The sequence below is a fragment of the Canis lupus genome, chromosome 23 (genome assembly GCF_011100685.1).
Source record: "Canis lupus familiaris isolate Mischka breed German Shepherd chromosome 23, alternate assembly UU_Cfam_GSD_1.0, whole genome shotgun sequence".
NCBI classification, from domain to species: Eukaryota; Metazoa; Chordata; class Mammalia; order Carnivora; family Canidae; genus Canis; species Canis lupus.
Window position 1 is genome coordinate 8,424,036 of NC_049244.1, and position 27,786 is coordinate 8,451,821.

General features: G+C 48.9%; 1 protein-coding gene across 3 annotated transcripts in view; it reads left to right on the plus strand.

The window, feature by feature from the left end:
* The first annotated feature begins 211 nt into the window (after positions 1-211).
* ACVR2B (activin A receptor type 2B) overlaps positions 212-27,786 on the plus strand; it is a 41,187-nt gene continuing 13,612 nt past the window's right edge. Inside the window, exons 1-7 of one of the 3 annotated variants that reach the window (XM_038570468.1) lie at positions 212-319; positions 24,726-24,933; positions 25,339-25,448; positions 25,608-25,759; positions 25,839-25,982; positions 26,496-26,639; positions 26,926-27,082. In XM_038570468.1, coding sequence (XP_038426396.1) covers positions 268-319; positions 24,726-24,933; positions 25,339-25,448; positions 25,608-25,759; positions 25,839-25,982; positions 26,496-26,639; positions 26,926-27,082 — 967 coding nt within the window. In that variant the 5' untranslated portion in view covers positions 212-267. The remainder of the gene's footprint in view (positions 320-24,725; positions 24,934-25,338; positions 25,449-25,607; positions 25,760-25,838; positions 25,983-26,495; positions 26,640-26,925; positions 27,083-27,786) is intronic. The other 2 variants (XM_038570466.1, XM_038570467.1) reach the window with 2 other exon arrangements.

The window sequence follows — 27,786 nt, forward strand, 5'->3', positions numbered from 1 at the left end:
GCCCCGCCGCCGCCCCCCGGCCCCCGCGTCGCCCCGGAGCCCGGGCCGCAGCCTGCGCCGCCCGCAGCGGCCGTGAGCCCGGCGCCGCCGCCCGGCCTTGGAGCCTGCACGCCGCCCGGGGACCCAGGCGCGGGAAGCGCGCGGGGAGCGAGGCCGAAGGAAGAAGCGGGAAGGAGAGCGCAGCCGCCGCCGGGCCCTGCGCGCCCCGGGACCGCCGCGCGGCCCTGCCCACGGGCTCCGGGTGTCCGCGGGGCGGCGCCGCGGAACATGACGGCGCCCTGGGCGGCCCTCGCCCTCCTCTGGGGATCGCTGTGCGCGGGTAAGGACGGGCGCGGCGCGGGGGGCGCGGGAGGCGCCGCGGTGTTTACCAACAAAGGGCGGGCCCGTGGCCTCCTCGCCGCGCCACCTGCACCCGGCTGGCGCCTCCCGGGGCGGGGACTGCGGGCGTCCTCGCGGGGGACGATCTCGTTGGTGCGGCCCCAGGGCCGGGGCCGGGGCCGGGGCCGGGGCCGGGGCGTCAGCCAGCTCGGGGGTCGGGCAGCCCGGGCGCGTGGAGCCCAGGGCCAGCGAGAGGGACGCCGCGGCGTGGGGCAGGCGGCGGGCGTGGTGGGCAGGTCTGCGCCGGGGGTGGCGGGATCGCAGCGCCGAGCGGGCCGGGGCAGGGCTGCGCGACCCCCGGAGCCCCTGGGCGCGGCCGGAGGAGTCCCCCGCGCCGCATCCCTCCGGCGTCTGCGTCGTGCTTCCTGCGGGGCGGGCCGCCGGCGCCAGCTCCCGCCGACGCCCGCCTCCCCCGCGGCGGCCCCGGGACCCGAGGTGCGGTCACCCCGCGGGGCCGCTTTGTTCGGGGCTCCTGGGACGGGAGGTGGGGTGCGAAGAAAAATTGACCGGTCCCCGTTTGTGCCTCCGGGAAGCACGTGGCAGGGCTGGGTGGTCGGCGGGGCCAGCGTTCGGCTCGCGTGCCGGTGGCGGCCGCTGTGTGGGTGCGGGTGTACACGGGGTCCCGCGGGGAAGAGCTTTCCCCCAGAGCCGAAGCAGTGACTTTCCTCTTCTAGCGGCGTTGGGGCGCGCCCAGCCCCGGCTGCGTGCGGGGATGGGGTCCGCCCTCGGGTTCGGGCGGCTCCGGGCGGCCCCGGGAAACGCGGGGAGCCGCGCGCTGAAGCTCCCGGGAGAAGCCTGGGGAGGTCGGGGCGGCCGGTGCGCGGAATCCGGGGCGCCGGGTCCTGCGCGCCTTTGTTCCCAGCCCCCATTACACATGCAGCGCGGGTCCCCGGCCGCCCGCCGTGGCAGCCGCGCGGAGTCTGGGAAACCCGGGAAGGGCGGGGCCGGGCGTGCAGGGGTGGGGCAGGGATCCCCGCGCCCCTGCGGGGGTGGAGATGGGGGATCTCCGCCGCAGCCCACCCCCGCTCTGCGCCCTCCTGTTGATGTAGCGGGACTTGGTTGTCCGCGCCCGACGCGAGTGAGTTGTCTGTGTGCAGTCTGGAGCGGCGTAGCCAGAGCGCAGGGACGAAGAAGACCCCCTTACTGGTGTTTGGGCGCAGTGTGACAGGGGGTATCACGGCCCCCTTGGAGCCATTTCCCCTGTGGTGGAAGCAGAGTGGCGGTGTTGAGCTTGGTTCTCTCTCTGCCTTTTAAGTGCTGCTTGGAGATGCTTCTGAGGAGAAAAGAAGGCATTGCTCTGCGGAGGCTAGGGCCGTCAGGCTGACTTACTAGGCATGCAGCAGCCCACCTGGCTGTCTCTGGGTCTCTCTGGAAGGTTCTGGGCTCTTCCAAGCTCCAGCCTGCAGAGGGGACCTCCTTCTGTGACAGGACAGCACCAGCCTCCTCTCCCTTCCTGGTGAGGCGGGACAGGACAGGGTGGGATTGGGCTCCTCCATGGTCTGCCTTTCCCTCCTTCCCTCGGCTTCCCCCGCCTGACTTGGGCAGTGCTGGAGTTAGACCGAATCCAAGGACCCGTGTTCCTGCCCTGAGACGAAGGTGGGGTCACTGGGTGTTTCTTGTGGTCACAGCAGCCAGTTTTCTGGTGGCTGCTGCGCTGACCTGTGAAGAGCTATGGGAAGAGCTGGTGCTCCTGTTCTTTTACTTCATGGATGCCCTTGCTTCAAGCTCTTGGCTTGCCATTTAGGATTACTCCATCGCCTGCAGCACACAGTAGGAGGATCAGGAACAGCGCTGTCCAACAGAAATATAGCATCAACCATGTATGTAACTTAGAATTTTCTAGTAGTCGTGTTAATAAAAGAAAAAACAGGTGTCTTAGTCTGTTTGGGCTGCTGTAAATAAATACCATGACTGGGTGACTTCAATAACAGAATTTATTTCTCACAGTTCTAGTGTCTGGAAGTCCAAGACCAGTGTGCCAGCATGGTAGTGTTGTGGTGAGGGCCCTCTTTCTGGCTGGCAGATGGCTGCCTTCTCACTGCATCCTCATGTGGCTTTCCTCTGTGTTTGGAGGGCCAGGTAGAGAGAGCTCATTCCTTCTTCCTCTTCTACTAATTCTAAATTGAGGGCCCCACTACCATGAACCAGACTAACTCTGATTACCCCCCAAAGGCTCTAGCTCCAAATACCGTCCTTTTGGGGATTAGGGTTTCAAGATCCGAATTCTGAGGGGACACATATAAACATTCAGTCTCTACCTCTGAAACTAATAATATACTATGTTAATTAATTGAATTTAAATAAATAAAAACTAGTCTATAACAAGGTGAAATTAACTTTAATGGTATGGTTATTTAACCTGATATATACCAAGTAATCAGTATTGAATGATTACATGATTTTGCATGTAATCAGTATTAAAACAATTAATGAGACATTTTATGTTCTTTTTTTTTTTTTTTTTTTGTGCTATCCTCAAAATCCAGTGTGTATTTTATACCTACAGAACGTGAACTTTCCCCATTTCAGGTGCTCAGTAGTCACGTTTGGGTAGTGGCTGCCATACTGGATGGTGCATAGAAGAAAGGGGGGAATTTATGCTATAACAATGGCACATGGTGCTTGTTACAAGATCATTGTTCAGTTCTGCAGGTTTTTCGTGTTCTGTGCCTGGCTCAGTACCCTTGTGAAATAAGTTTGGCACTTGCCTTGTAGGACATCCTAGACAGATTTCTCTCTTTAGGATTTCTGACATCTGTCTCTCTATTTGGGGTTCAGATCAGAGCCTGTGGGGGTGGGGTGGAGAATTTCTGAGTGGAATGTCAGGAGCCACTGGCAGAGGAGGAGCTAACTCTGTCCCATCAGGAACTGCCAGCTTGGACTGCCTGAAGTTGTCCTCATAGGCTGGATACTCTCTGATCCAAAGGTGTTTATGTCCTCAGGGGAGAAATGTGTGTATGTGTTATGAGTGAGGTGACCTGCAGGCTTTTTGTAGTGGTGGCTGCTAACGATGCAGACCACAGATCTACAGGTTGTTGGTGCCATTCCCCAAGGAAAAGGCGTCCTTTGCTCCCTCTCCTTGTATCTGCTGGGTACTCCAGGTACTGGCTGGCTGGGCCGCCCTTTGGGAGGAGTGGACACCCTTACTGTTAGAGGCTCTTCCGAGAAACTCAGCCAGCCTTCCAGGCTCTATAGCTGTGTGAATAAATAAGTCCTGGAACCCCATAGCCTCCCCCAGCTTGGGTGGGCCTCTGGTGTACTACTCTGCAGGGGCATTAAGAATCCCCAGATTGGGACGCCAGGGTGGCTCAGTGGTTGAGTGTCTGTCTTCTGCTCAGGGTGTGATTCCGGGGTCCGGGATTGTGTCTCACATTGGGCTCCTTGCAGGGAGCCTGCTTCTCCCTCTATTTTTCTGCCTCTCTCTCTCTCTCTCTGTGTCTCTCATGAATAAATAAAATCTTAAAAAAAAAAAAAAAGAATCCCTAGATAACACCTGGACCTCCCCTACCCCTAGCACTTCACTCAAGGAATTTGCAGGGAGCCCAGGGAAGACTGCCCATTCTATGCCATGGACCTTTGTATTGTGAACCTCTCTGAGAATCCGATAAAAGCTGTGGACTCTTCCCCCAGGAAAATACAAATAAAGAAAGAGAAAGCATATGTGTGTGAGAGCCAATGCATGCATTGTACATGCACACTTGCTGTTTTGCATTGATACCAGAAACTTGTAGCCCCCTGGGATGGGCTCTGTGAAGTGCTGGCTGCCCTACCCATAGCCATTGTACCAGTTTTGAGGGGCAATTTGTTGCCCTTGGTGGGGGGTGCACTGGGCTCATTCCCACATTGCTTCCTCCACTGGACTTCTTTACTTCTGTCCTTTGTAATCCCCCTGTAGTGTTTACATTCCAGCTCTGGTTCCTTTTTCTCCTCCTCCAGGCAGCTCTCCCTTGAGTGCCTGTGCATTCAGTCCCTTCCTGAGAGCTCAGGGTGGTGCAAGTCGGAATCAAAGGACATCAAGTTAAGAGTTAAGATTCACTTGTGGATCCTGGCCTGTTACTGTGGACCAAGATTTGGGGGCTGTGAGGAGGAGCTGGTGCAGGGAATACTTTTGAGAATGACACTGGTTAGAGGACAGCTCTCAGGCAGGGTCCTGGCTAGGTAGACCTCAATCTAGGACAGGGTTTCTCAGTCTCGACACTATGGACAATCTAGACCCTATGATTCTTTGTTGTGTGTGTTTGGAGATGGTGGTGACACCTGTCTTGTGCGTGGTAAGACCTTTAGCACCATCCTTGGTCTCTGTCCACTTAATGCTAGTATTGTGACAACAAAAATGTCCTGGGTAGAGGGGTTGTAAATCGCCTCAGGTTGAGAACCCTGGATCTAGAATGTTCCTGTGCTTTAAAGAGACAGTTGTGGGAGGTGGGGTTATGGCTAATGCCCACAGCACCTAGCCTTTGCGAATTCAAGGTGGGAGGTTGGAGTCTCCTCAAAGCCTGGGAGATCCCTGCCTGCTCGGCCATGAGAGTGATTGGCAGTGAGCGGTTTGGGAGGACCTCGGCCAGCTAGCGGGAAGGATCCTGGCGTCCTTGAGTTTTCCCAGCAGCGGTTCGGGTTTCAGGGCTTCAGGGAGGTGGCGGCCGTGGGTGGCCCGGCAGCCTGCCCGCCCCGGACCCACACACACCCGCCCACTGCCTCTGCCTGCTGCCTTGAGCTTTGCGCGGGGGGCCTCGCCCTCCCACTTGAGCAGAATGTCAGGCAGTGCGTGTTGCCCGGGCCGCCGCGCCGCCTGGAACCTCGGGGCCGCTGGCCGGGGAGCCGCGGCTGGGAGCTGAGGCTGCCCGTGGACCCGAGCAGCGCCGGGGCTGCAGCAGGACGCGGGCATGCCCCTGCCCTCGAGCAGGCCGGCTGCTTGGCACCCCGCCGAACCTGGGGACGCCAGCGCAGGGGGGCAGCGTCTCCCCCGAGGTATGGGCTCAGGCCTCCACCTGGCCACTGGGAGTCGGCGGGCAGGCCCCTGGGAGCTGGGGTGGGCAGCGCGGGCAGCCCTCACCCGGGGGCCTGGTCTCTGGGCACGTGTGCTGGGCTTGGCAGGTGGGCAGCACCGCATCTCTTCTTCACTCCTCTCCTGACCTGCCCCGAGCTCTGCTGGGGAAGGCTTTCTGGGGGCTCCTCTGATCTGGAGCTCAGCAAGTTCAGCTCGCTTTGCTGCACTGGGACCTGACTGCAGACTGGGCTCACAGGGTGGGAGGATGCAGTCCCCAGCGCTTGCCTTTCCAAGTTCTCCGCCACTGGTGTGTCCCGTGCTTATTTTAAAGGGCTTCTTACTGGGATTGAGACTTCTGGTTCCATCTTCTTGACTTCTTACATCTTCTCTCCCGTTCGGTCACCCAATTCCTTGTTCCGGAATAGACACCCACCACTTCGGGGCTTCCTCTTTGAACTTTCTCCACCTGACTGAGAGGTGCCTGTTTCTTGAGGACTTGGTGGGACCCTCCTGGATGCCCAGGTTGGGGGTGGGGTTGGGAAAGAGAGAGGAGATGGGACTCCTTCTTCCAAGTCCCTGGTTTGTTTGTTGGTGATGACTATGTCAAAGGCACTGGAAACCCAACTGATGACACGGGCTGGGGGTGAGCTGTCACTCTTTCTGGCCCAGGATCAATCCTGGCTTCCTGCCTTTGGCCAGCCCCATGTTTTGCTCTGGTTATTCCAGTCTTGCTGTACACATACATGTGCCTTTTTCAGACTCAGGGGCTGGCAGCCCTAGCTGGGTATTTTCATTCCTGGACTTGTGGTTATTAGGAGCAGGTGTTGGAAAGGAAGCCTGCCTCACTGGGCAGATGTGTAGCCCTTCTCCCAAGGGACCTTCTCTAGGGGCCTGGCCTGCCGCACAACAGGACTTTCTCTTCTCTGGTCAGCTTCTGAGCTGGAGCAGAGGTGTTTTGTGAGGTGAGCTCATGTTCTTGTTTGCAAATGTTCCTCTGCCGACTATCTCAGTTCCACTCTGACAACCAAGGAGGCTAAAATTAGTTCTGGGGAAGGAAAAGGAAGGCAGATTGGAAACCCAAGCCCTTGGCTGGAGGATGGAGAAGGCTGCTTCCCGGAGTTTGTGGTCAAGCATTTCAGAAGATGTGACCAGACCAGCTGTTGTCTGTCCATCCATGGAGAGGGTGGGGCCCCTGCTTGCCTCTTAGACTTGAACCAATGGAAGTGGGAGGCTGACTCGGAAGCTGAGTCTCTTGAGTGTTGATGTCAGGGTCAGGGTGTTTTTTTCTTCTGGTTTGTGTAGTGGTGTGCAGTGTTTTCAGGTATGAGGGCAATGCCTTTTAATGTCTAATGTCTTTGACAGTGCACCCCTCCCCCCCATATTGATTCAGGAAACATGTGAGTTCTCAGTGCCTTGGATTAAGAAACCTATGCGCTTTTCTGTACTTTTGGGAATTTCCTTGTTACCCAAGTTTTGACATTCCCTTCAGGTACTTGGTATCCAGGCAGACCAGGGTCTGGGAAGTGGATTATGTGGCTCATGCCTTATAAGGAGGTCTAGCCTCTGTGTGCCCTGAGAACCTGGGGAGCAGAGTTCATCTGCTCTGTGGCTTAGAAGTAGAGGGGCAGAAAAGTTACAGTGAATTCTGACTTCCCTTCCTACCTGGTTGGCCCTTCCTGTGAACCCCTTACCTGAGAGTGGGTCCTGTAGGGCCGCTCAGGGGAAGGAGAACCAGGCTACCTCTCTCCTCCCCTGAAAAACCCACTCCCACACCTCCCTTTACCCAGGGGTCTCCTGGTTAGGCACCCTGGTTGTAGCTCCAAGAGGAGAGGTCACTTTGGTCCCTTCCTTTCCTATTTAAATTTTACTAATTCTTAGTTTTACAAATAATATGCATACATTCAGCTGCAGAAAATTAGACATTACAGATAAAACCAGGGCCCTTTACCACCCCTGGCCCCCATCTGAGTCCTTCTATACATTTTTATCTGTGCGTCTATGGAAGCATTGATGAAATAGTATTTTTTAACCTAAAATGGTATTGCTTCTCTTCAAACATTTAATTGGGGTATAAAATACAAGTAGAACTGTGTATTATCATAAATGATGGCTTGATGAATTTTCACAAACTGACTGTGCCCATATAATCAGCATCTAGATGGGGAATCAGAAATTGTTAAAAAAATTTTTATTTATTTATTCATGACACACACACAGAGAGAGAGAGAGAGAGAGAGTGAGGCAGAGACACAGGCAGAGGGAGAAGCAGGCTCCATGCAGGGAGTCTGACGCGGGACTCGATCCCGGGTCTCCAGGATCAGGCCCTGGTCTGAAGGCAGCGCTAACTGCTGAGCCACCCGGGCTGCCTGGGAATCAGAAATTTACCAGCCCCTATCCCCACTAAGCCCTTTCTTGCTCCCTTCCAGGCTCTACTCCTACATCCATCCCTAAGGTTGTTCACTATCCTGACTTCTCATGGCACACATTAGTTTTGCCTGGTTTTGTGCTTTAGATGAGTGAAATCTACCAGAGTGAATTGTTTGTGGCCATCGAGTGCTCATCTGTGTTGTTCGATGTCATGGCTTTTAAATGCAGAAGTATGTTTTGGCAATCTTTCTCATACCTGTGGATCTACCTTGATTTTTTTTTTTTCTACCTTGATTTTTTTAAATAGCTGTGTGAAATTTCAGTTTGTATGTAGACTACATTTTATATAGTCTATTGATGGATTTTTCTGATTGTATACATTTTATGCAGACTGATTCTCAAGGATTGATAACGAGGAATTTTTTTTTTTTTACTTTTTATTTTTTTAAAGATTTTATTTATTTATTCTTGAGGGACACACAGAGAGGCAGAGACATAGGCAGAGGGATAAGCAGGCTCCCTGTGGGTAGCCCGATGTGGGACTTGATCTCAGGACCCTGGGATCATGACCCGAGCTAAAGGTAGGTGCTCAACTGCTGAGCCACCCAGGCATCCCTATATTTTATTTTATTTTATTTTATTTTATTTTATTTTATTTTATTTTATTTTATTTTATTTATTATTTTTTTTTAATTCTTATTTGTTTATGATAGTCACAGAGAGAGAGAGAGAGGCGCAGAGACACAGGCAGAGGGAGAAGCAGGCTCCATGTACCGGGAGCCCGATGTGGGATTCGATCCCAGGTCTCCAGGATCGCGCCCTGGGCCAAAGGCAGGCGCCAAACCGCTGCGCCACCCAGGGATCCCTATATTTTATTTTTTTAAAGATTTATTAACGTTAATAAAGACACCGAATGTGGAACTTGAACTCAAAGCCCTGAGGTCAAGAGTTGTGTGCTCTACTGACCGACCCAGCCGCAGCACATGTATATTTAAAACTTTAATAGGTACTGAGACATGGCTGTACTGTCCCCTCCCCCAACCCCCCCAATCTATCCAGGTGATGGCAGTGGGGGCAGAAGCTGGGTAAGATGGCAGCTGGCCCTCTGCAGCGATATACGAGCCTCTCCTTCCCCTCCAAAAACGCTAGATTGCATAGGTTGGAAATAGCCCGTGTCACGAAGGGTGCCCAGACAGGTCTAGTGTCCACTAGGTCCACTGCTTCCTGTGTCTGAGCCTCCTGGTAACTGTGTTGATAAAAGAGAGGTAGCAGTGGACTTGCCAGTAAGTGCTAGCAGGTCTGAGTATGGGATGGATGTACATGTCTGTGTAAGCTCACTGGCCATGCTTTATGCTGCCTCTACCCTCCAGGGAGACTGAGGCACTTGCTGAAGGTTGTGAGGACCTGTGTGTTAACAGGGCACCACTGGTGAATCCAGTGCTTTGACAAGATTGTAACATGGCAGGATCCTGATTTTGTATGTGGTGATAATGCTGGTAGGAGGGATAGGAGACACTTGCAGAGAATTATTCTAGAATCTGGTGAGAAGCTTCTCACCAGAAGGGGCTCTGGGGAGCTTCACTTTCTCTCTTTCTTTCTCTCTCTCTCTCTCTCTCTCTCTGTGTGTGTGTGTGTGTGTGTGTGTGTGTGTGGTGTTCGCTTGTATAACTTTCTGCCACAGTTGGCCATAGAACTAGGTAGGATAGTTTGAGATGATTGTTCTCCAGAGCTTGTACTTTCCTAGTCTCCTTCAGTGTGCTGCCTGCTGCTTCACTGTGCTTTCACTGGGATTCCTTGTGTAAGTCCACTTGTTAGGCTCTGCTTGTGGACTTAGGTGACAGTATATTTATGATACTGTCTCTAGGATGAATGATGTCCCCATTAGCTTTCCCACATTGTACAGGTGATGTGTGCTCTCTGTGCATTGGGCTGATAGGGCTGCCACCGGATGGATGGCTTTGAAATAACACACACTGGGTGGCTTCAGTACCAGAAATTTACTTTCTCACAGTTCTGGAGGCTGGAAGTCCTCCTCAGGGTACCAGCAGGATTGGTTTCTGGTGAGGCCTTTCTCTTTGGCTTGCAGATAGCTGCCTACTTACTGTATGGTCTTTTGTGCAGACACTCTTTTCCTGTGTGCAGACACTGTGTGCAGACACTCTTTTCCTCTTTGTGTTAAAGACACCAGCCCTACTGGATTAGGGCCCCACCCTTATAATCTAATTTGACCTTAATTACCTCTTTAATGGGCTAATCACCCAGTCTAGTCACATTGGGGGTTAAGAATTTTGGGGGAACACAATTTAGTCCTTAATGGTCTGAAATAATAAAGTTGATTGAAAGGGGATTTTGTTTCCCTCTTGAGTCACACTTTGGAATGAAAGTTATTTTTTTTTTTCCCGGCCTCTGCCCCTAGGGTCTAATTAAACACTTCCTGTGAACGGCTTATCTACACAGGTGATTTCAGTTTCTGTGTATGTGTAGAGTCTTCCCTTTGGGTATTATGTGTTCCTGAAAATAGTCTAAAAGCTGGGTAAGAAGTAGATATGGAGGCTTCCTCTTTTTTGATGACCAGGACCAACCCTCTTTCTGGAGGCATCTGGAAAAGATGGACACATTGAGGAAACATCTCTGGCTGAAAGCATTGTACAGCTAAGAAGATAGTGAAGACTTACCAGGTCAGGATTTGTTTGAGAACAGTGGCCCTGGTGGTGACTTGATGTTTGAATTTCTTTTTAGCCCTTCCATATAGGGAACTGAGAGGGTTGCATCTGCATTTGATAGCCTTGTGGGGCTAGGAAGACAGGGATTGGAGTTTTCAACAGAGGGCAGATATAGTGAACCTCTCCTTTTGAGTTGGATACCCAAAGACTTGGAGGCCAGGGAGAACCAAAAGAAGACAGATCTAAAGCAGGATTTAAAAAAAAATTAAAGATTTTATTTATTTATTCACGAGAGACACACAGAGAGAGGCAGAGACATAGACAGAGGGAGAAGCAGGCTCCTCGCAGGGAGCCTGATGAGGGACTTGATCCTGGGACCAGGATCACTCCCTGAGCCAAAGACAGATGCTCAACCTCTGAGCCATCCAGGCATCCCTAAAGCAGGATTTAGATGCTCTGGAATTAATGGTACCCTTAGCTGCCTGCCGGAAGTACATGTAACATTATAGGAATATAACATCATTGTAGCCCTCAAATTATTTTACAGACAATTTTGCACGTATCACGACTGGTTCATCACTTTAAATAAATAACCAGAAAAAATATCACAGTTGAAGCAAACCTGAGTGAGCTCCAGACTGGAGTTATATACATACTGAAAAATCTTGCTATGATCAAGGAAGTGAAAGTGAGGGTTTCAGTAGAGAGCTGGAAAAATGTATAAGAACTAAATGAAAAATTATAGATGGGCATTATACACTAGCAGAGGTTAAGAACTCAATGAATGATTTTATCAGGAGATTAAGTCAAAATGAAGAAAGAATTAGAATCAGTGAATGGGAAGATAGATCAGAAGATACTATGCAGACTAAACCCTGGAAAGGCAAAAAGATTAATACAAAGGAGAGGGAAAGACAGGACGAAGTGAGAAGGTCCAAGATACGTGTGATCAGAGCCACAGAAATAAAGGCCAGAGAAACAAAATATAGAAGCAGGAGAGAGAATAGCTGAGAACTTTGCAAAATAAATGAAAGGCATTAAGCCACAGAATCAAGAAGCCCTGTGAACCAAGAAAAATAAAAATTCCACACCTATTCTTATTCCAGCCAAACTTCTTTTTTTTTTTTAATATTTTATTTATTCATTAGAGACAGAGAGAGAGAGAGAGAGAGAGGCAGAGACACAAGCAGGCTCCATGCAGGGAGCCCGATGTGGGACTCGATCCTGGGACCCCAGGATCATGCCCTAGGCCGACGGCAGGCTCCAAACCGCCGAGCCACCCAGGGATCCCTCCAGCCAAACTTCTGAACACCAAGGAGAGAATCTTAAAAAGCAGACAGAGATAAAAGGCATTACAATCAAAAGAGTAGTAGTTATATTGACACCTAACTTCTCAGAAACAGTGGAAGCCAGAAAATAATGGAATGAAAGCTTTAAATGCTAAAAGAAAAAATTGTCTCTTTAAACTTCCAAATCAAGTGAAACTATCTTTCAAGAATGAAGGTATCAGGGCACCTGGGTGGCTCAGTCAGTTAAGTGTCTGACTCTTGATTTTGGCTCAGGTCATGATCTTGGTTCTGAGATGGACCCTGTTGTCAGACTCCATGCTCAGCAGGGAGTCTGCTTGAGATTCTGTCTCTCCTGCCCCTCTTCCCCTCTGTCTCTCTCTTTTTCTCTTAAAAATAAGAAAATGAATCTTTATTTTTAAAAATTTTCAAAAAAGATTTATTTATTTGACAGAGAGAGCAAGAGAGAGAGCCACACACAAGCAGGAGGAATGGCAGGCAGAGGGAGAGGGAGAAGCAGGTTCCTGCTGAGCAGGGAGCCTGATATAGGACTTGATCCCAGGACCCTGGGATCATGACCTGAGCTGAAGGCAGATGTTTAACGAGAGGTGCCCAATAAATAAATCTTAGGAAAAAAAAAAAAAGAATGAAGGTATCAAGTAAAGAGGGTGTTCTTCAGACAGACGGTAAATGATCTAGATGGGAGGTCAGAGATGCAGAAAAGAATGGACATTGAAAGTGATACATAGGATTGCATTACTGAGTTTGAAACACATATAAAAACACATGAAAACAATGCTGTATAGGAAGTGGAGTGAAAATGGAATTCAGTTCTTTTTTTTTTTTTTTTAAACATTTTTTAAAAAATTTATTTATGATAGTTACAGAGAGAGAGAGAGAGAGAGGGGCAGAGACATAGGCAGAGGGAGAAGCAGGCTCCATGCACCGGGAGCCCGACGTGGGATTTGATCCCGGGTCTCCAGGATCGCGCCCTGGGCCAAAGGCAGGCGCCAAACCGCTGCGCCACCCAGGGATCCCTCAGTTCTTTTTTTTTTTTTTTTTTTTAAAGATTTTATTTATTCATGAGAGACACAGAGAGAGGCAGAGACACAGGCAGAGAGGGAGAAGCAGGCTCCATGCAGGGAGCCCGATGCGGGACTCAATCCTGGTTCTTTTCTTTTTCTTTTTTTTTTTAATTCAGTTCTTAACATTGGTCACCAACAGGATAAAACTACCTATTAATGTTAGGATTTGATAAATCATGGAGGTATGCTGTAAATTTCTAGGGTAACCACTAAAGGATAGAAAGATGAGAACTTTGAAGCTAATAAAGAGAACATAGAATAATAAAGAATTCACAAATTGAAAAGAAAGCAATAAATGTGAGATAAGAGGACAGAGTGGAGAGATAAATAGAACTAATATCTCTAATGAATATAAGATGCATACCTTTAAAATATTCACAAATAGAATTTGGCAATATGTAAAAAAAAAAGATCTCTCTCTGTGTGTATCTCTCTATGTATCTAATGACTAAGTGTTTTAATCACAGAAATAAATGCATACTTGGTCTAACAATTGAAAATCTAATTTGCCATGTTAACTGAGCAAAAAACCCCATAGGATTTTTTAGTATATTCAGTAGATGCAGAAAAAGCTTGTAGGGTTTAATCCTTAGAGTAAAACAATTTGGAAATGCAAGAACTAAGAAGAGCCAAGGCTGTCTTTTTTTTTTTTTTTCCCCCCTAAGGCTGTCTTAAAAAGAATAAGTTGTGCCTTCTGGATCAGGATTCATTGTAAAGCTATAGTAATTAAAATGGGAAGCTTTCGGTGCTAGATAGTAAATAGACAATGGATTAGAAATACCACTTTCAAGTGATATTTCATAGGTGTGAGAAATTGTTTCAATATTGGGAAGTGGTATTAGATGATGGCGTTTCATCAGGGGAATAAATCATCCATTTTGATGTCTTAGTGTTATAAAATTTCATCTTAAAATCATTCTATCTAATGTTGACATGGTATATTTATTTCCATTCATTTCTTTACAACCTGACTTTATGAATCTTTTGTTTAAGATTATTCAGTTTTAGAATTTCCATCTGGTTCTTTTTTTTTTTTTTATAGGTTTTATTTTCTGCTGGTGTATCCTATCAATGCCTTCACTGGAATGTATTTTCCTTTACTTTCTTAAACATATACTTCTGATAGTTACTTTAAAATCTTTGCTGATTCCAACATCTGATCATCTTAGAATCAGTCTTCATTGATTATCTGTTCTCTTGAATATGAGACATATTTACCTATTTTTCATATAATCTTGGATTATATCTAAATATTGTGAGTGATAATTATAGAGGCTCTGGATTGTTATGTTCCTCTTATAAGCATTGTGTTTTTTTTGAGTTAATGTTTTTTTTTTTGTTTTGTTTTGTTTTGTTTTGTTTTTCTTTGTTTTTTGTGTTAGCAGGTAGTTATATTGGCTGAATTCATAAACTCTTCTGTGGTGTGTAGCTGCTGAAATGTCTGTTTTAGTTCCTTTATGTTTACTTAGTTGCTTGCAGTGTGATGGTGCCTGTGTAGTTAAAGGTTAGCCAGCAGTTTGAACAGAGTTCACATGTAGATTCTGGCTTCCAGCCTGGTCTGGCTGTCACCCTGTAACTCCTTTGCTCTTCATCTTTAAGATACTTATCACTATCTTTTGTGTTGCATCTTTGGGTTTTTGCATCCTTATTGTATCTTCTTTTTTTGATGGCTTCCTCATTTTGGAGGAGAGTATCTAATACCTTTTGAGAAAGAATGAACAGAAGGTATGTTTTTGGATCTTTATTTTCTCTCTTCTGCCTTCGTATTTCATTGATAGTTAATGGGGCATGGGCTTATAAATAGGAAATCATTTCCCCTCCAGACTGTGAAGCACTGCCCCATTGTATTCTAGCTTCTAAATATTATTGGCTGCAGGAAGTTCAAAGCCATTCTGATTCCTAATTTTTTATAGGTGACATTTCTCATTTGATAGACATCTGCTGTGAGGTCTTTTCTTGTCTCCACTGTGGTAAAATTTCATAGTGACGGGACCTGCTAAGGATTCTGTTTTCATGTGCTGGTCTTTGATTTCATCCCTTTTGTTTCCTCCTGAAACTCCTGTTATTTAGGTGTTGAACTTTCTGCACTGAGCCTCTAGATTCCTTTTCTCTTTTCTCTCTTATTTTCTGTATCTTTGTGTGTTTACTTGACTTTGTGAGATTACGTCAATATTATCTTTTAATCCTTCTGTTGATTTTCATTTCTGCCATTATATATATATATATGTGTATATATATATAAAATGGGTCCACATATATATTTATATATATAACTATATTATATATAATAATTACATGTGTGTATGTATATATATACATTCATATTTCATTATATATATAATGGGACCACAACCTGAGCTGAAGGCAGATGCTCAACCACTGAGCCACCCAGGTGCCCTGACCTGTTCATATTTAAGGATGGACCTGAATACCGATTGAAAGCTCTGAGCTCCTGAGTGGAACCTGCCAACGGTAGGATGATCTGCTTGGGTTATTTCTGAAGCTAGCCAGATTTTCCTGAGAAATGTCTTCTGCTTTCTCTTTGGGGACTTGTCTGGGAGGGTAGGTGTAAGGCCTGACTACCAACATCCTGGGAGCCATGGTTGGAGGAGAACTGGAGTTTCTGCAATCCACATTTTGTCCTGTATTCTTCTTGTTTTAGTATGATACCTGTGCCCTCAAGTTTTCCTAATCCTTCCTGTCTAGAGACTCTTTATCTTCTTTAGAAAATAACCTATTGGATTGGGGAAGGCAGCCCCAGCCATGGTGAGTGGTAGTGAGCGCTGAGGATCTAGCCAGCCTTTTTTTCTTTGGATTCATCTTCACCTCACTTCCAGAGAGAGACATGACACAAATTCCTGAGTTCTGGAGGATCCTGTGTTGGAAATCATGTTGCTTTTCAGCTTTCTCCACAGCCGACTCAGGAGTCTTTGTGGTTATTGACAACTGGTATAATCTGCTTTCCAGCTTCAGAATTTGATTTCTGTGGTTCTTTCCTGTTCTCTTTGTTTTTATGGGTTTATGCTTTAAAAACTTCTCTGTGCTGTGGTTTTCTTGGGATTATAGGAAGGAGCAAAAGTAATATTTGTGTATAATCCTTAACCTTTACCTGGAAGCTCTTCTCTAGTATCCTACAGATATGATGGTGCCTGGAGAAAGGCAAGGATTCTGGAGGATGGCCCTGGACTCACACTTTGTTCTTGGGAGGATGGTGCCAGGGACTTGTTTACAGAGTTGAAGTTGGAAGTGAATTGAGGTGATCTGGCTTGATTCCTTGTTCCTAGGCTGGGCTTGTGAAGGCATATAGAGCTCTTGTCACCCTTGGAAAGTGTTACTGCATTTAAATTTCTGGCAGTAATAGTGAAAGTAAAATAGCCAAAAAACCTCCTCATAGAAGACATGAAGTCTTCATGAGGAGTAGAAGTGATGGATAAGGTATAATAAATACCCTTTTAAAATGGATATGCAGGGACGCCTGGATGGCTCAGCAGTTGAGCACCTGCCTTCGGCCCAGGGCGTGATCCTGGAGACCAGGGATTGAGTCCCACATCGGGCTTTCTGCATGGAGCCTGCTTCTCTCTCTGCCTGTGTCTCTGCCTCTCTCTCTGTGGCTCTCATGAATGAATAAATAAAATCTTAAAAATTAAATGGATATGCATAGCTGCATATATAAGAAAGTAAGGGAGAAGCAAGAGGAGGCTTAAGTTATTGACTCTCAGGGAGACTTTGCCTCTCCTTAATTTAGAGATGTGGGTGGTTTAGTAGCAATAGGTAAGACATAAGAGATCAGGTATAAAATTAAGACTGAGGTCCTCATATGATGAAACTCACATAGGGCTATACCTTCAGTGAAAGTATGGACTAGAAGAAACATCCTTTTGCTGACAAAGGGAGTATATAATGAAATTGTCTTTGCCTAGGTTGATAGGGAGGCAGGTGGTTTCCCTTGAGAATGTATAACCATAGATTTGTGCTTACATAAGCTTGGAGTTGAAGTTTATGCCAACAAGTGTTCCCTGGGAAACTTGAAGTTGAGAAATTAAAGTGATTCCAAGTTGATAGTGTCTTAGAAAGTTGGGCAGAAGCAAAAATATAGATTATCTTTGGAAGGTTGTCTCTCCTCCACCTCCACACTTGGCCTTAGAGTATTCTCAGAGAAGAGGCCTGATGAACATAAGCTCTGTATTCAAAAAGAGAACCCATAATTCTGAGAATCCTAAATTCTAAACACACAGGAAATAAGATACTATGAGTGAAAATAATCAGAATAACAAGTGACAGAAATAAATGTTGAAGAAATTACATTATGGAATTATAAAATGGGGGTTTGGAGTATGACAAATAACAGAAGTATCAAAATCAACCAAGAAGTTGTTTTTTTAAAAAAATAGAACTTATAGACATGAAAAAAATGGGTTGAGTTTATAAATTGAGTAGAAGAGCTAAACAGCAAATTAGACACAGCCAAAGAGAGAATTAATAAATTGGAAGTTAGGCCATATGGAATTATCTATAATGGTGCCTAGACACAGAATTGGAAATATAAAGGCAAGGTTAAAATACTGGATAGAATGAGAAGGTCTAATAAACTTTAATAGGAATTTCAGAATCATAGAATAGGGAGATAACAATACTCAAATTGAAAAAGCCGGGATCCCTGGGTGGCGCAGCGGTTTGGCGCCTGCCTTTGACCCAGGGCGCGATCCTGGAGACCCGGGATCGAATCCCACGTCGGGCTCCCGGTGCATGGAGCCTGCTTCTCCCTCTGCCTGTGTCTCTGCCTCTCTCTCTCTCACTGTGTGCCTATCATAAATAAATTAAAAAAAAAAATTTGAAAAAGCCAAGAACTTTTCAGAATTGATAATAGAGGTGAATCATTGGACAAAATCATTTTTTCAAGCAGTGTAAATAAACTTAAACGTATACTTAGACACACAGCTCCTCATAGTGAAACTGCAGAGAGACAATTGAAGAAAATAGCTAGAGAGAAAAGACAGAGTATCTTCAGTTCAAATATTAGCAGACTCTTCAGCAACAATAGTAAAAATCAGAAGACCGTGTAATAATATTTTTAAGATGACAAGAGAAGATAACTCAGCCTAAGAGCTTATGTTCTTTTTTATGTATTTATTTTTAAAGATTTTATTTATTCACGAGAGACACACAGAGAAGCAGAGACATAAGCAGACGGAAAAGCAGGCTTCATGTAGGGAGCCTGATGCGGGACTCGATCCTAGGATGCCAGAAACACACAGGCGACCCAAGTTTATGTTCTTTTTTTTTTTTTTTTTTTTTTTTTAGTTTATGTTCTTTTAAATTATCAGTTAGGGAGTGCCTGGATGGCTCAGTTGGTTGGGCATCTGCCTTCAGCTCAGGTTTTGATCCCAGCATACGGGATTGAGCCCTGCATCTGGCTCCCTGTTCCGTTGGGAGGCTGCTTCTCCCTCTCCCTCTGCTTGTCACTCCCCTGCTTGTGAGCTCTCTCTCTCTCTCTCTTTCTTGTGAATAAATAAAATCTTTAAAAAATAAACTATTAATTAGGAAACAGGGCAAAATAACATTTTCAGAAAATCAAACAACTTCTCTACCAAAAGATCTTCAATGAAGGAGGATGTTCTTTTGGAAGGACAGTGGTCCTAGAAAAAACTGCAGAGATGTAGGGTTGGCCAAGCAGGCAAACTGATGAATGTATGGACAAATAAGAAAATACGGGGTATATGCAACACAGATCATATCTGCTTTGGGAGGCAGATAAAAAGAACAATAGCAGATTAAGTATTTAACACCAATATTTAATTAAGTGTGGTTGGAAGGAGATAGTTGGGGCTAAAACAGGTTCCTATGAGGGTTGGTAGAGATGTTGATTAACTTTAGGATTTTAGCATAAATAGTACTTATAAAAGTTTAAAGGCTAGCTTGTAATAGAATAGATACAGAGCGCACTCCTTCCAGACTGGAATGGCTGAAATGTAGAATTACAAAAGATCATCCAAAGGTGGTAGCAATAGAGAAAAAAACAAATGTAAACAGCAGTAATCATGAATGTAAACAGGATTCAATTCTAGATCAAAGTGTTAGATTGAACTGGGGAAAAAAGATCAGAAAGATTTAAAATAAAAGAAAAAGATAAATTCAGAAAATACCACAAGCAATGTTGTATATGTATGTTAGCATCAGCTCAGGTGGCCTTTTTGGTGAAGAGCAAATGAATAAATGAAGAGGGTTACTATCTAGTTAGAAAAGTTTTATTATGGGCAGCCCAGGTGGCTCAGCGGTTTAGCGCCACCTTCAGCTCAAGGTCTGATCCTGGAGACCCGGGATCAAGTCCCATGTTGGGCGCCCTGCATGGAACCTGCTTCTCCCTTTGCCTGTCTCCACCTCTCTCTCTCTCTCTCATGAATAAATAAGTAAAATCTTAAAAAAAAAGTTTCATTACCAAGAACATATAAAGAATTTTTTAAAAAGATTTTATTTGTTTATTTATGAGAGGCAGAGGGAGGAGCCTGATGTGGGACTTGATCCTGGGACCCCAGGATTGTGCCGTGGGCCGAAGGCAGGCGCCAAACCGCTGAGCCACCCAGGGATCCCCTCATTCCTCATTGTGTCTCATTTTAGAATAAAATTATTATTATTAAGTGGAGTGGAGTAGGTGGGGGCAGAGGGAGAGAGAGTCTTTTTTTTTTTTTTTTTACGAGGGAGAGAGAGTCTTAAGCAGGCTTTGGTGCCCAGCATGGAATCCTACATGGGCTCTATCTCAGGACCCTGAGGTCATGACCTGAGCCGAAATCAAGAGCTGGTTGCTTTACTGACTGAGCTACCCAAGCGCCACTAAGTTATTTGTAAAATGCTTAGTTTAGTGCCTGCTATGTGCTTGTTAAATATGTATCAATTTGGATGGCTCACAAATAAAAAGGGTCAAGGCAAAAAAAGCATATGTGTCAGAGATTGTTTGGCTGCTAGAAACATAACTCAAGAGTTCTTCTCTTATGTAAAAGTTAAAAGAGAAAGTATATATACATTTTGGATTCTGATTCTTTTCTGCCCTACTCCATCTGTGCTACTCCACAGTGAGTGCACACTCTGGTGTGTGTGTGTGTGTGTGTGTCTGTCTGTGGTTGTCTTTCTCACACTCTACCCTCCCCCATCTGCCCCCCTCTCCCGCTTTAGGTTCCCTTACCCTGCTTACTCATGTGGGGGAGGTGGAGTCATGAACACGATACCAGATGCTGTCACTGGGAGCCATAACCTTTGGGTCTCTGGGCCCTTCTTGGCTGCTGTTGGGCAGCAGGTACTCAGCTAAGTGCAGGTCAGCCCTTGGAGGAAGGCAGGGCTAGGGGAGCCTCAGGCAGGAGCCTCCAAGGAACAGAGCCTGGCCACTGGCTAGGGGAAAGCTGCCTCTTCTTTAGGCAGACTGCAGTCTGGGCAGTAAGGGAGAACACTACGCATGCCTCAGGTGGCCACTTCTTAGGCACGGAGGCTTCTGGGAGGAGGGTACACCTTGGCATGCTGACAGCAGGGGGGTGAGGTAGATGTGGTAGGTGGGTGGCATTCCTTTCTCACTGGCCTCCAATGCCTTGTGGTTGGGGCTGGGCACCTGCTTCTTGTGGAGGGTGGGGGGCTGCTGAGGGGCTTCAGGAGCCGAGGGTAGAGTGTAGCAAGTTGCTGGTTGCTGGGGTTCAAAGCTCCTCTGGGAGATGTTGGCTAGGCTAGATGCACGCCAAGCCCAGAGCTCTGGGAACCCCAGGGGAAGCATGGCCACACCAGCTCCATGTCCTCCTGCTGAGGCTGTGCCTTAATCGCCCTCACTTTTGCATCCTCCCAATTGTGCTTCTAGCCCATCACAGGCAAGATCCCAGTCCGTCACAGGTAGGATCCCAGTAGGCTTTCCCTGTTTCTACCCAGCACAGAGTGGGCTGGGTCCAAGACCAGCTGGACTGGGAAATCCCTCCCAGCACTTGTCCTCAAGCACCAAAACTGGTCTGTTTAGGGCAAGCTCTAGAATGGTGATTCAGAGTGGAGTATGTATTTTTACTTTTCTCAGTGGTGGTGTGTGTCTAGGAGTCGGTTTCTCTGCCCACCTGGGCTGAGGGCTTGGAGAGTACTGGCACCTTCTCTCCAACAAGGTGTAGGTAGTCCTCTTGGAACCTAGGGACTGCCATTTTGGACACTGCCACTTGTATACATGTTCCTTTGGAGACCAGCAGTTGAGTTGGCTGTGGCTCAGGGATGGAGTGAGCCACTTGCCCAGGTGTCTGGGAGGTAGGCTGCCCTTAGGCCTAAGGCAGCAAGTATTGGGGAGGGGGGACTGCAGGCACCCCATCTGGGGTGCACATCTTCCTCTCCTGCTGGGATAGGTGAGTGGGTGGGGGTCAGGGGAGCCTCCTGCGCCTGGGTGCCCTGGCCCTGTGAGCATGCGTGGGCAGGAATTCTGTGTCTATTAAAAGGCAGAGGCTGCCTTGTGGTTGGAGTGTTGCCAGAGGCTATAAATAGCCTCTGTGTGCAGAAGCAGAGCACCAGGGAGGAGGGAGGAAGGGGGAGGCCCTGGGTTTCCAGCTGGCAACAGAGCCTGAGCGCGGTATGGGAAAGGCATGGTCTCCCAGTCTCCCTAGGTCCTCCATGAGCTCTGAGTGCAGAGCTTTTGGAGGCATTGGTATGCACAATCCCTGCTTGGTGGGCTGGGAGCCCTCCTGGGGGCTTGTATGGTGAAGGACTGTTATAGGGAGCAGGGAGGGGCATGGCTCCTGATGTAACAGCTAATGTGCCAGGCACGGTCATAACCACTCTTAAAACACATTCACTGATTTGGCTTTGGAACAGCCTGAGGAATTAGGTGCTCTTACCACCCCCTTTTCACACACGAGGAAACAGGCACAGAGTGGGTTGGTAATTTATCCAGGGTTGCACCACCAGGGAGTGTTAGAGACAGGATTTGAACAAGTCTGGCCAGCTCAAGGCTGCCTTACTCTCGGTTGTCTGTAGGAGGATTTGATTAGATAGGGGGTCCAGTTGCATCCCAAGCCCTTGGGTCTTACCTTAGAACCTTGCAATTTGGTGTTCCTAGCCATGTTCACTTAGGTCCTGCCCATGGTAGTGGCCAGAGGGCCTTTGCTTGGTGAGTGGCATGAGGAGAGGAGCTGGGCCAGCCTTTTGCCACCGTTGATGTTGGGACTCCTCACCTTGCACAGGGGGCTTTTTGCTTGTTGTCTGCATGGAAATAAGACCTCCCTTGAGGACCCTCCATCTTAGGCTGCAAGACCATGCCTTGAGGCCATGCCTCCTGCCATCCCTTCCTTCCAAATCCTGCCCTAGCCAAGTGATAACCATGTTCTCTTGCCTGTCCATTGGTCCTCCCGTCCATCTACCTGTCGTGTGTCTGGAACTGGTTCTAGCACTCAAGATAGTCAAGGCTTCTGCCTTTATTAGCTTTGCAGCTTATGGGGGGAAGGCTGACATTTAAAAAGTAATCAAAAAAAAAAAAGTAATCATTGAGTACATTTATAATGTTTTATTTCTCAATAGGAGTATTCCCTACATTTTTTCTTGGAGGTTGTTTTTGGTTAACATTATTTTTACACTTTTTGAATGTCTGAAATATTCCTTTAAAAATACTAAGCAGCTTGAGGTGGTAAATTATTATTTTTTTAAATTAAATTTTAAGATTTTATTTATTTATTCATGAGGGACACACACACACACACACACACAGAGAGAGAGAGAGAGAGAGAGAAAGAGAAAGAGGCAGAGACACAGGCAGAGGGAGAAGCAGGGAGCCTGACATGGGACTTGATCCCAGGTTTCCAGGATCAGGCTTGGAGCTGAAGGTGGCGCTAAACCACTGAGCCACCTGGGCTGCCCGAGGTGGTAAATTAGATGATGGATGAAACACAAGGACCTGTGGAAATAGATGTTTGCCTAGTCTCTGGAGAGCCGGCATTCCAAGGAGAAAGTCCCCGGGGAGCATCATGCAACCAGAGGTAGTAACTTGTGCCAAACCCAGAAATGGAGCATATTCAAGGGCCTGGCAATGTGCTGTGACGGCAGTGGGGGAAGCAAGGTTGAGGAGTAGGCAGCACCCATATCTGCAGCTCACCCCATCCCTTCAGGTTTTCCCCTTAAACTGTAAGCCTTATGCTTGACAATGGGCCTGGCTGGGGGAAGCCATTGTGTACCCTTGCATGAGCCCCTTTTGTAGATCCTGGGGCCCTTGCTGTGGACCTGGCTGGGTCCCAGCTGCCTGGGGCATTGGGAGGCCACTCTTTTTTCTTCTTACCAGTATTCTTGGATGCAGAGCCATGGCTAGACCCTGGCATTGATAGGATGACATTCTGAACCCTTAGTCCTCCTCATTGGAGCTTTGAGATGTGCTGCTTGTCCCTGGCCTGTAGAGGAGCGAGCCTCTTATCCCTGCAGGGAGGTACAGAAGGGGTGGGATGACTAAAGAATGATCTGCAATGGGGGGCCCTTCCTTCCTGACAGCCAGTCCTCATCCTTCTCCCTGAGCATACCATGGCATATCAAGTTCTTCACTCGCGATGGCCACTGCGGATGTGGAGTGAAGGACGATGGAGGCTTTGGTTTGTTAGGATGCAGGTCATTTAGTTAGCTCTTCCCTGGGTTGGTGTGGGGTCTTCTCTCCTGGCTGTTCCAAGCCAGCCTTTCAGGCTGACAGTGAAGAGGGTTCCTATGTGCTGGTGGGCTGGCTGACTGACCTTCCATGGGGGTGACTCTGACCATCCTTTCCTTCTTCCTTCCTGGGATACGAATACCAGCTGGGGGTGGCATCAGGTCACTTGTCCACAGTAGGCCCAAGAAGAGTGGAGAGGCTTGGTGCTAGTTTCCTTTTGAGTGTCAGTGTGGTTTTTGATAGCGAGGTTGATCATGTATGCCTGTAAAGGGGCCATGGCAGGACACTCACAAATGGCATTCTGGAGAGCTCTTCAGTCCAGGTGTCAGGGTGCAGGAGTACCTGTTTCCTGGGAACCTCCTTTGGCATCTCCTTCCTCCTTCTCATTACAGGGCTTTGGGGGTTGCCCTCATTAAGGGCAGTGGGGCAGATGGGAGGGCTGGGACAGGTTGCCTGGGAGGGGTTGGTGAGAAAGGTAGATTTGGTGAACGGTTGAAGGAAAGAAGTATTTGAAGGGGCAGTCGGGGGTCAAAGTGTTTGGCCACTAGGATGGCACTCATGCAGGGGTTGGAAAGAAGGCACAGGAATGGTGGGGAGTATCTTCAAGGGGCCAGCTCCAGCTGGGAGGATTATCTGTTATCACCGCTTATTACTAGCCAGCCATCCTCCTGCTTGGGGCACATATTCCCCCATGGTGACTCTGGGAGCCTTATCCTGATCATGCTGGCCTGATTCTTAGGACCTTCTTCTGCCCTGCTGAGTACCAGGTAGTGTTGCTGGGTGCAGGAAGGACACTGGCCTGGAGGGTCCTTACATCCCATTCAGTCTGGATGGGAGGTGGGGACACACCAGCAGTATGTGTCTCCCTCTCCCTGGGGTGAGGCAGACAGCAGCAGCAGGAAACTGTCTCTTGGAGTGTCTCCAGACATGGTCCCCTGAGGTCTGCAGTCATAGTCATCTGAGATTCTGTGGGATGGAGAGGGCTGGACGTGGAGGGTGATAGTGGTTAAAAATATAGTTTCTGCCTCCATTTCAATTGTCCAGTATGGGCTGGACCCAGAATATGTGTTTTTAGCAAACCCCCCCGCCCCCACACACAGTGATTCTACTGTACCCTGGGGTTTTGACGGCTCCTCTGTTTCTGCTGCTGCGAGGAAACAGTCCCTGCCCCCACTCAGGACCCTCAGGCATCAGTGGGGCCTCTTTCTGTGTGTGTGGCCACCAGCCTGACTGCCGGACACCCACCCACCAGCCAGCCTCCCTCAAGGTGGTAGGGGCCCCAAGATAGGTGCAGAGGTATGTGGGATGCTCAGTCCTCTCACCTCCCGGGCTCAGGTTCCGGGCGCGGGGAGGCCGAGACTCGGGAGTGCATTTACTACAACGCCAACTGGGAGCTGGAGCGCACCAACCAGAGTGGCCTGGAACGCTGCGAGGGTGAGCAAGACAAGCGGCTGCACTGCTACGCCTCCTGGCGCAACAGCTCTGGCACCATCGAGCTGGTCAAGAAGGGCTGCTGGCTGGACGACTTCAACTGCTACGACAGGTGTGTTAGAGCCCGCCCTCCCCTCCTCCTCACCCCCCAGTCCGGCTGGAGGCCTGCCTCTTGCTGCAGTGCCCTCTGGGCCTCAGGATGTGAAAGCAAGCCTGGCATTTAAGGGTAGGGTGAGATAAGGGCCTCTCCAGACATCCTGGTCGAGTAGGGATGGTGCCAGGGTCCTAGCTTTCCTGCCCCTGTGTGTACTCTGCCCCAGTCCAAAGGAGGGCTCTTTGTGTGGACCCTTGGCTGTCCCTGCCCAACTTTGGGTCCCACTTCAGGGGAGGTGGGCTCACACTGTCCCCTGATGGTTTCCCATGAGCTTCTCTGTCAATGGGGAGGGTTCGCTGGGCAGGCCCCAGAGAGGCTCTCATCCCTCAGCTGAGGGGTATGTGGGAAACTGTGTGCCTCCAGGCAGGAGTGCGTGGCCACCGAGGAGAACCCCCAGGTGTACTTCTGCTGCTGTGAAGGCAACTTTTGCAACGAGCGCTTCACCCACTTGCCGGAGGCTGGGGGCCCGGAAGGTGAGGGCTGTGGGAGGGCAGGCTGGGGCTCTCTTTGGCCCTGGAGTGCTCATCACTGCTCCTGAGTTGGGTGGGCAGTGGCTGCAGGGCTCTCTGGTCTGGCCCCTGAGGTGTGTGGGTGGGCGGACTGTATGACACAGGGCTCCGTGTGTCCCCCAGTCACGTACGAGCCACCCCCGACAGCCCCCACCCTGCTCACGGTGCTGGCCTACTCGCTGCTGCCCATCGGGGGCCTCTCCCTCATCGTCCTGCTGGCCTTCTGGATGTACCGGCATCGCAAGCCTCCCTACGGCCATGTGGACATCCACGAGGTGAGACAGGGCTGGCACAGGGCAGGGGCAGAGGTGGGGTGGCCGGACCAGACCCTCTTAAGTCCTCCACGTCCCCCAGGACCCTGGACCTCCTCCTCCGTCCCCTCTGGTGGGCCTGAAGCCTCTGCAACTGCTGGAGATTAAGGCTCGGGGGCGCTTTGGCTGTGTCTGGAAGGCACAGCTCATGAATGACTTTGTGGCTGTCAAGATCTTCCCACTCCAGGTGAGTGTGTGAGGGCCTTCCAGGTCATCCTCTGTTGTAGCTTGAGCTGTCCTCCCCCCAGGGCAGTCTGGGCCTGTGCAGGTGGGATGAGAGGCAGGCAGGCCCCACTGAAATTTTCTTGTAGGGCTAGGGTAGGGCTTTGGTTTCCAGGGGTTTGTTTCTGATGTCGGTTCTGCAGAGGCCTTGAGAAACCAGGCTACTCCAGCAGTTGCCCAGAACACTTGGCAGAGCCAGAGCTGGCTCTGTGTCTCATTTGGTGGGTGACACTGGGCCACTCACTTCCCTCCCTGGACTTCAGTGGCCTTGTTTGTAAATCAGGTGCTAGTCCTAAGTGATATTTGGGATCGCCGTTGGCCTGTGTTCCAGGGCCAGCTCAGTCCTGGCTGTCTGCTTGCCCCCCTTACAGAGATGAGGCTGGGCAGGTCGGGAGGAGGGGTGGTACGGATGGCATGGGATGGCGGTTTTGCTGCAGGGTGGGTGGCAGCAGTGGCATTGAGCGCATCCCTGCCTTAGGACAAGCAGTCGTGGCAGAGTGAGCGGGAGATCTTCAGCACGCCTGGCATGAAGCATGAGAACCTGCTGCAGTTCATTGCTGCTGAGAAGCGAGGCTCCAACCTTGAGGTGGAGCTCTGGCTCATCACGGCCTTCCATGACAAGGTGAGTCATGCTTGTGGACAGGGGCTCCTCAGACAAGGTGGCCTTCCACCATAAGGGGACCCTTCCTGAGTGTGGAAGACTCAGAGTGTCCACAACGAGAACTATGGGATGAATTCTTATGAATGAGCACAGAGACTTCATGACAAACACCTTCTGATGCCCCCTCCCCCAGCCCTTCCTGGCCTCACGTACCTTCTGTATCAATACCAGTCTCCCAGGAGAGGGGCCTGCTGTTGGTCCACTGAGCCCAGAATCCTGTGCCCAAGTTCTGTGCTGTCTCCTACAGGGCTCCCTCACGGATTACCTCAAGGGGAACATCATCACGTGGAATGAACTGTGTCATGTGGCAGAGACAATGTCAAGAGGCCTCTCATACCTTCATGAGGACGTGCCGTGGTGCCGTGGTGAGGGCCACAAGCCGTCTATTGCCCACAGGTACCTAGGTTAGCACTTGGTGTGGGGCTGCAGAGAGGGCTGGAGAGTGAGAGCAGGGCTTGAGGTGGGCTGGGGAGGGGTCCCTGCTTCATAAAGATGCTTGGCAGCTTGTAGTGGGCCCAGCTGGCCCATCCCCTGCCTTCACCTGTGTCCTGGGCCTGGTATGGCCTTGAAAGCTGGTTTCCTCATGCCCTCCAGTGGCCGCATGAGGAAGTGCTGACTCCATTACTTTGGCTGGAAGGTTGGTTCAGCTGTTCTCAAACATTTTGGTTAGGACCTCTTTACGTTCTTTTTATTTTTCTTTTTTCCTTTTTTTTAGAGAGAGAGTGTGCACATCTGTGCATAGTGGGGTGGGGGGCAGAGGGAGAAGGAGAGAGAGAATCTTAAGTAGGCTCTATGTGCCCAGCTTGGGGCTTGATCTCATGACCCTGAGAGCATGACCAGAGTGGAAATCAAGAGTCAGATGCTTAACCAGCTGAGCCACCCAGGTGCCCCAGGATCTCTTTACATTCTTAAAAAGAACTTCCGTGCTTATAGGTTACGTCTACTGATATTTGCTGTTAAGTGTTAGAGTGATGATGTCACACGTATGTAGCCTCTGGAAAACTCTTCTCCTGAGATAGTGAATTTACAAAAAGACAAATAATGGATCATGAATGAAAGTAATTTTGATCTTGCGGTTCTCCTGAAACAGTGTCAGGGACTCTGGGGT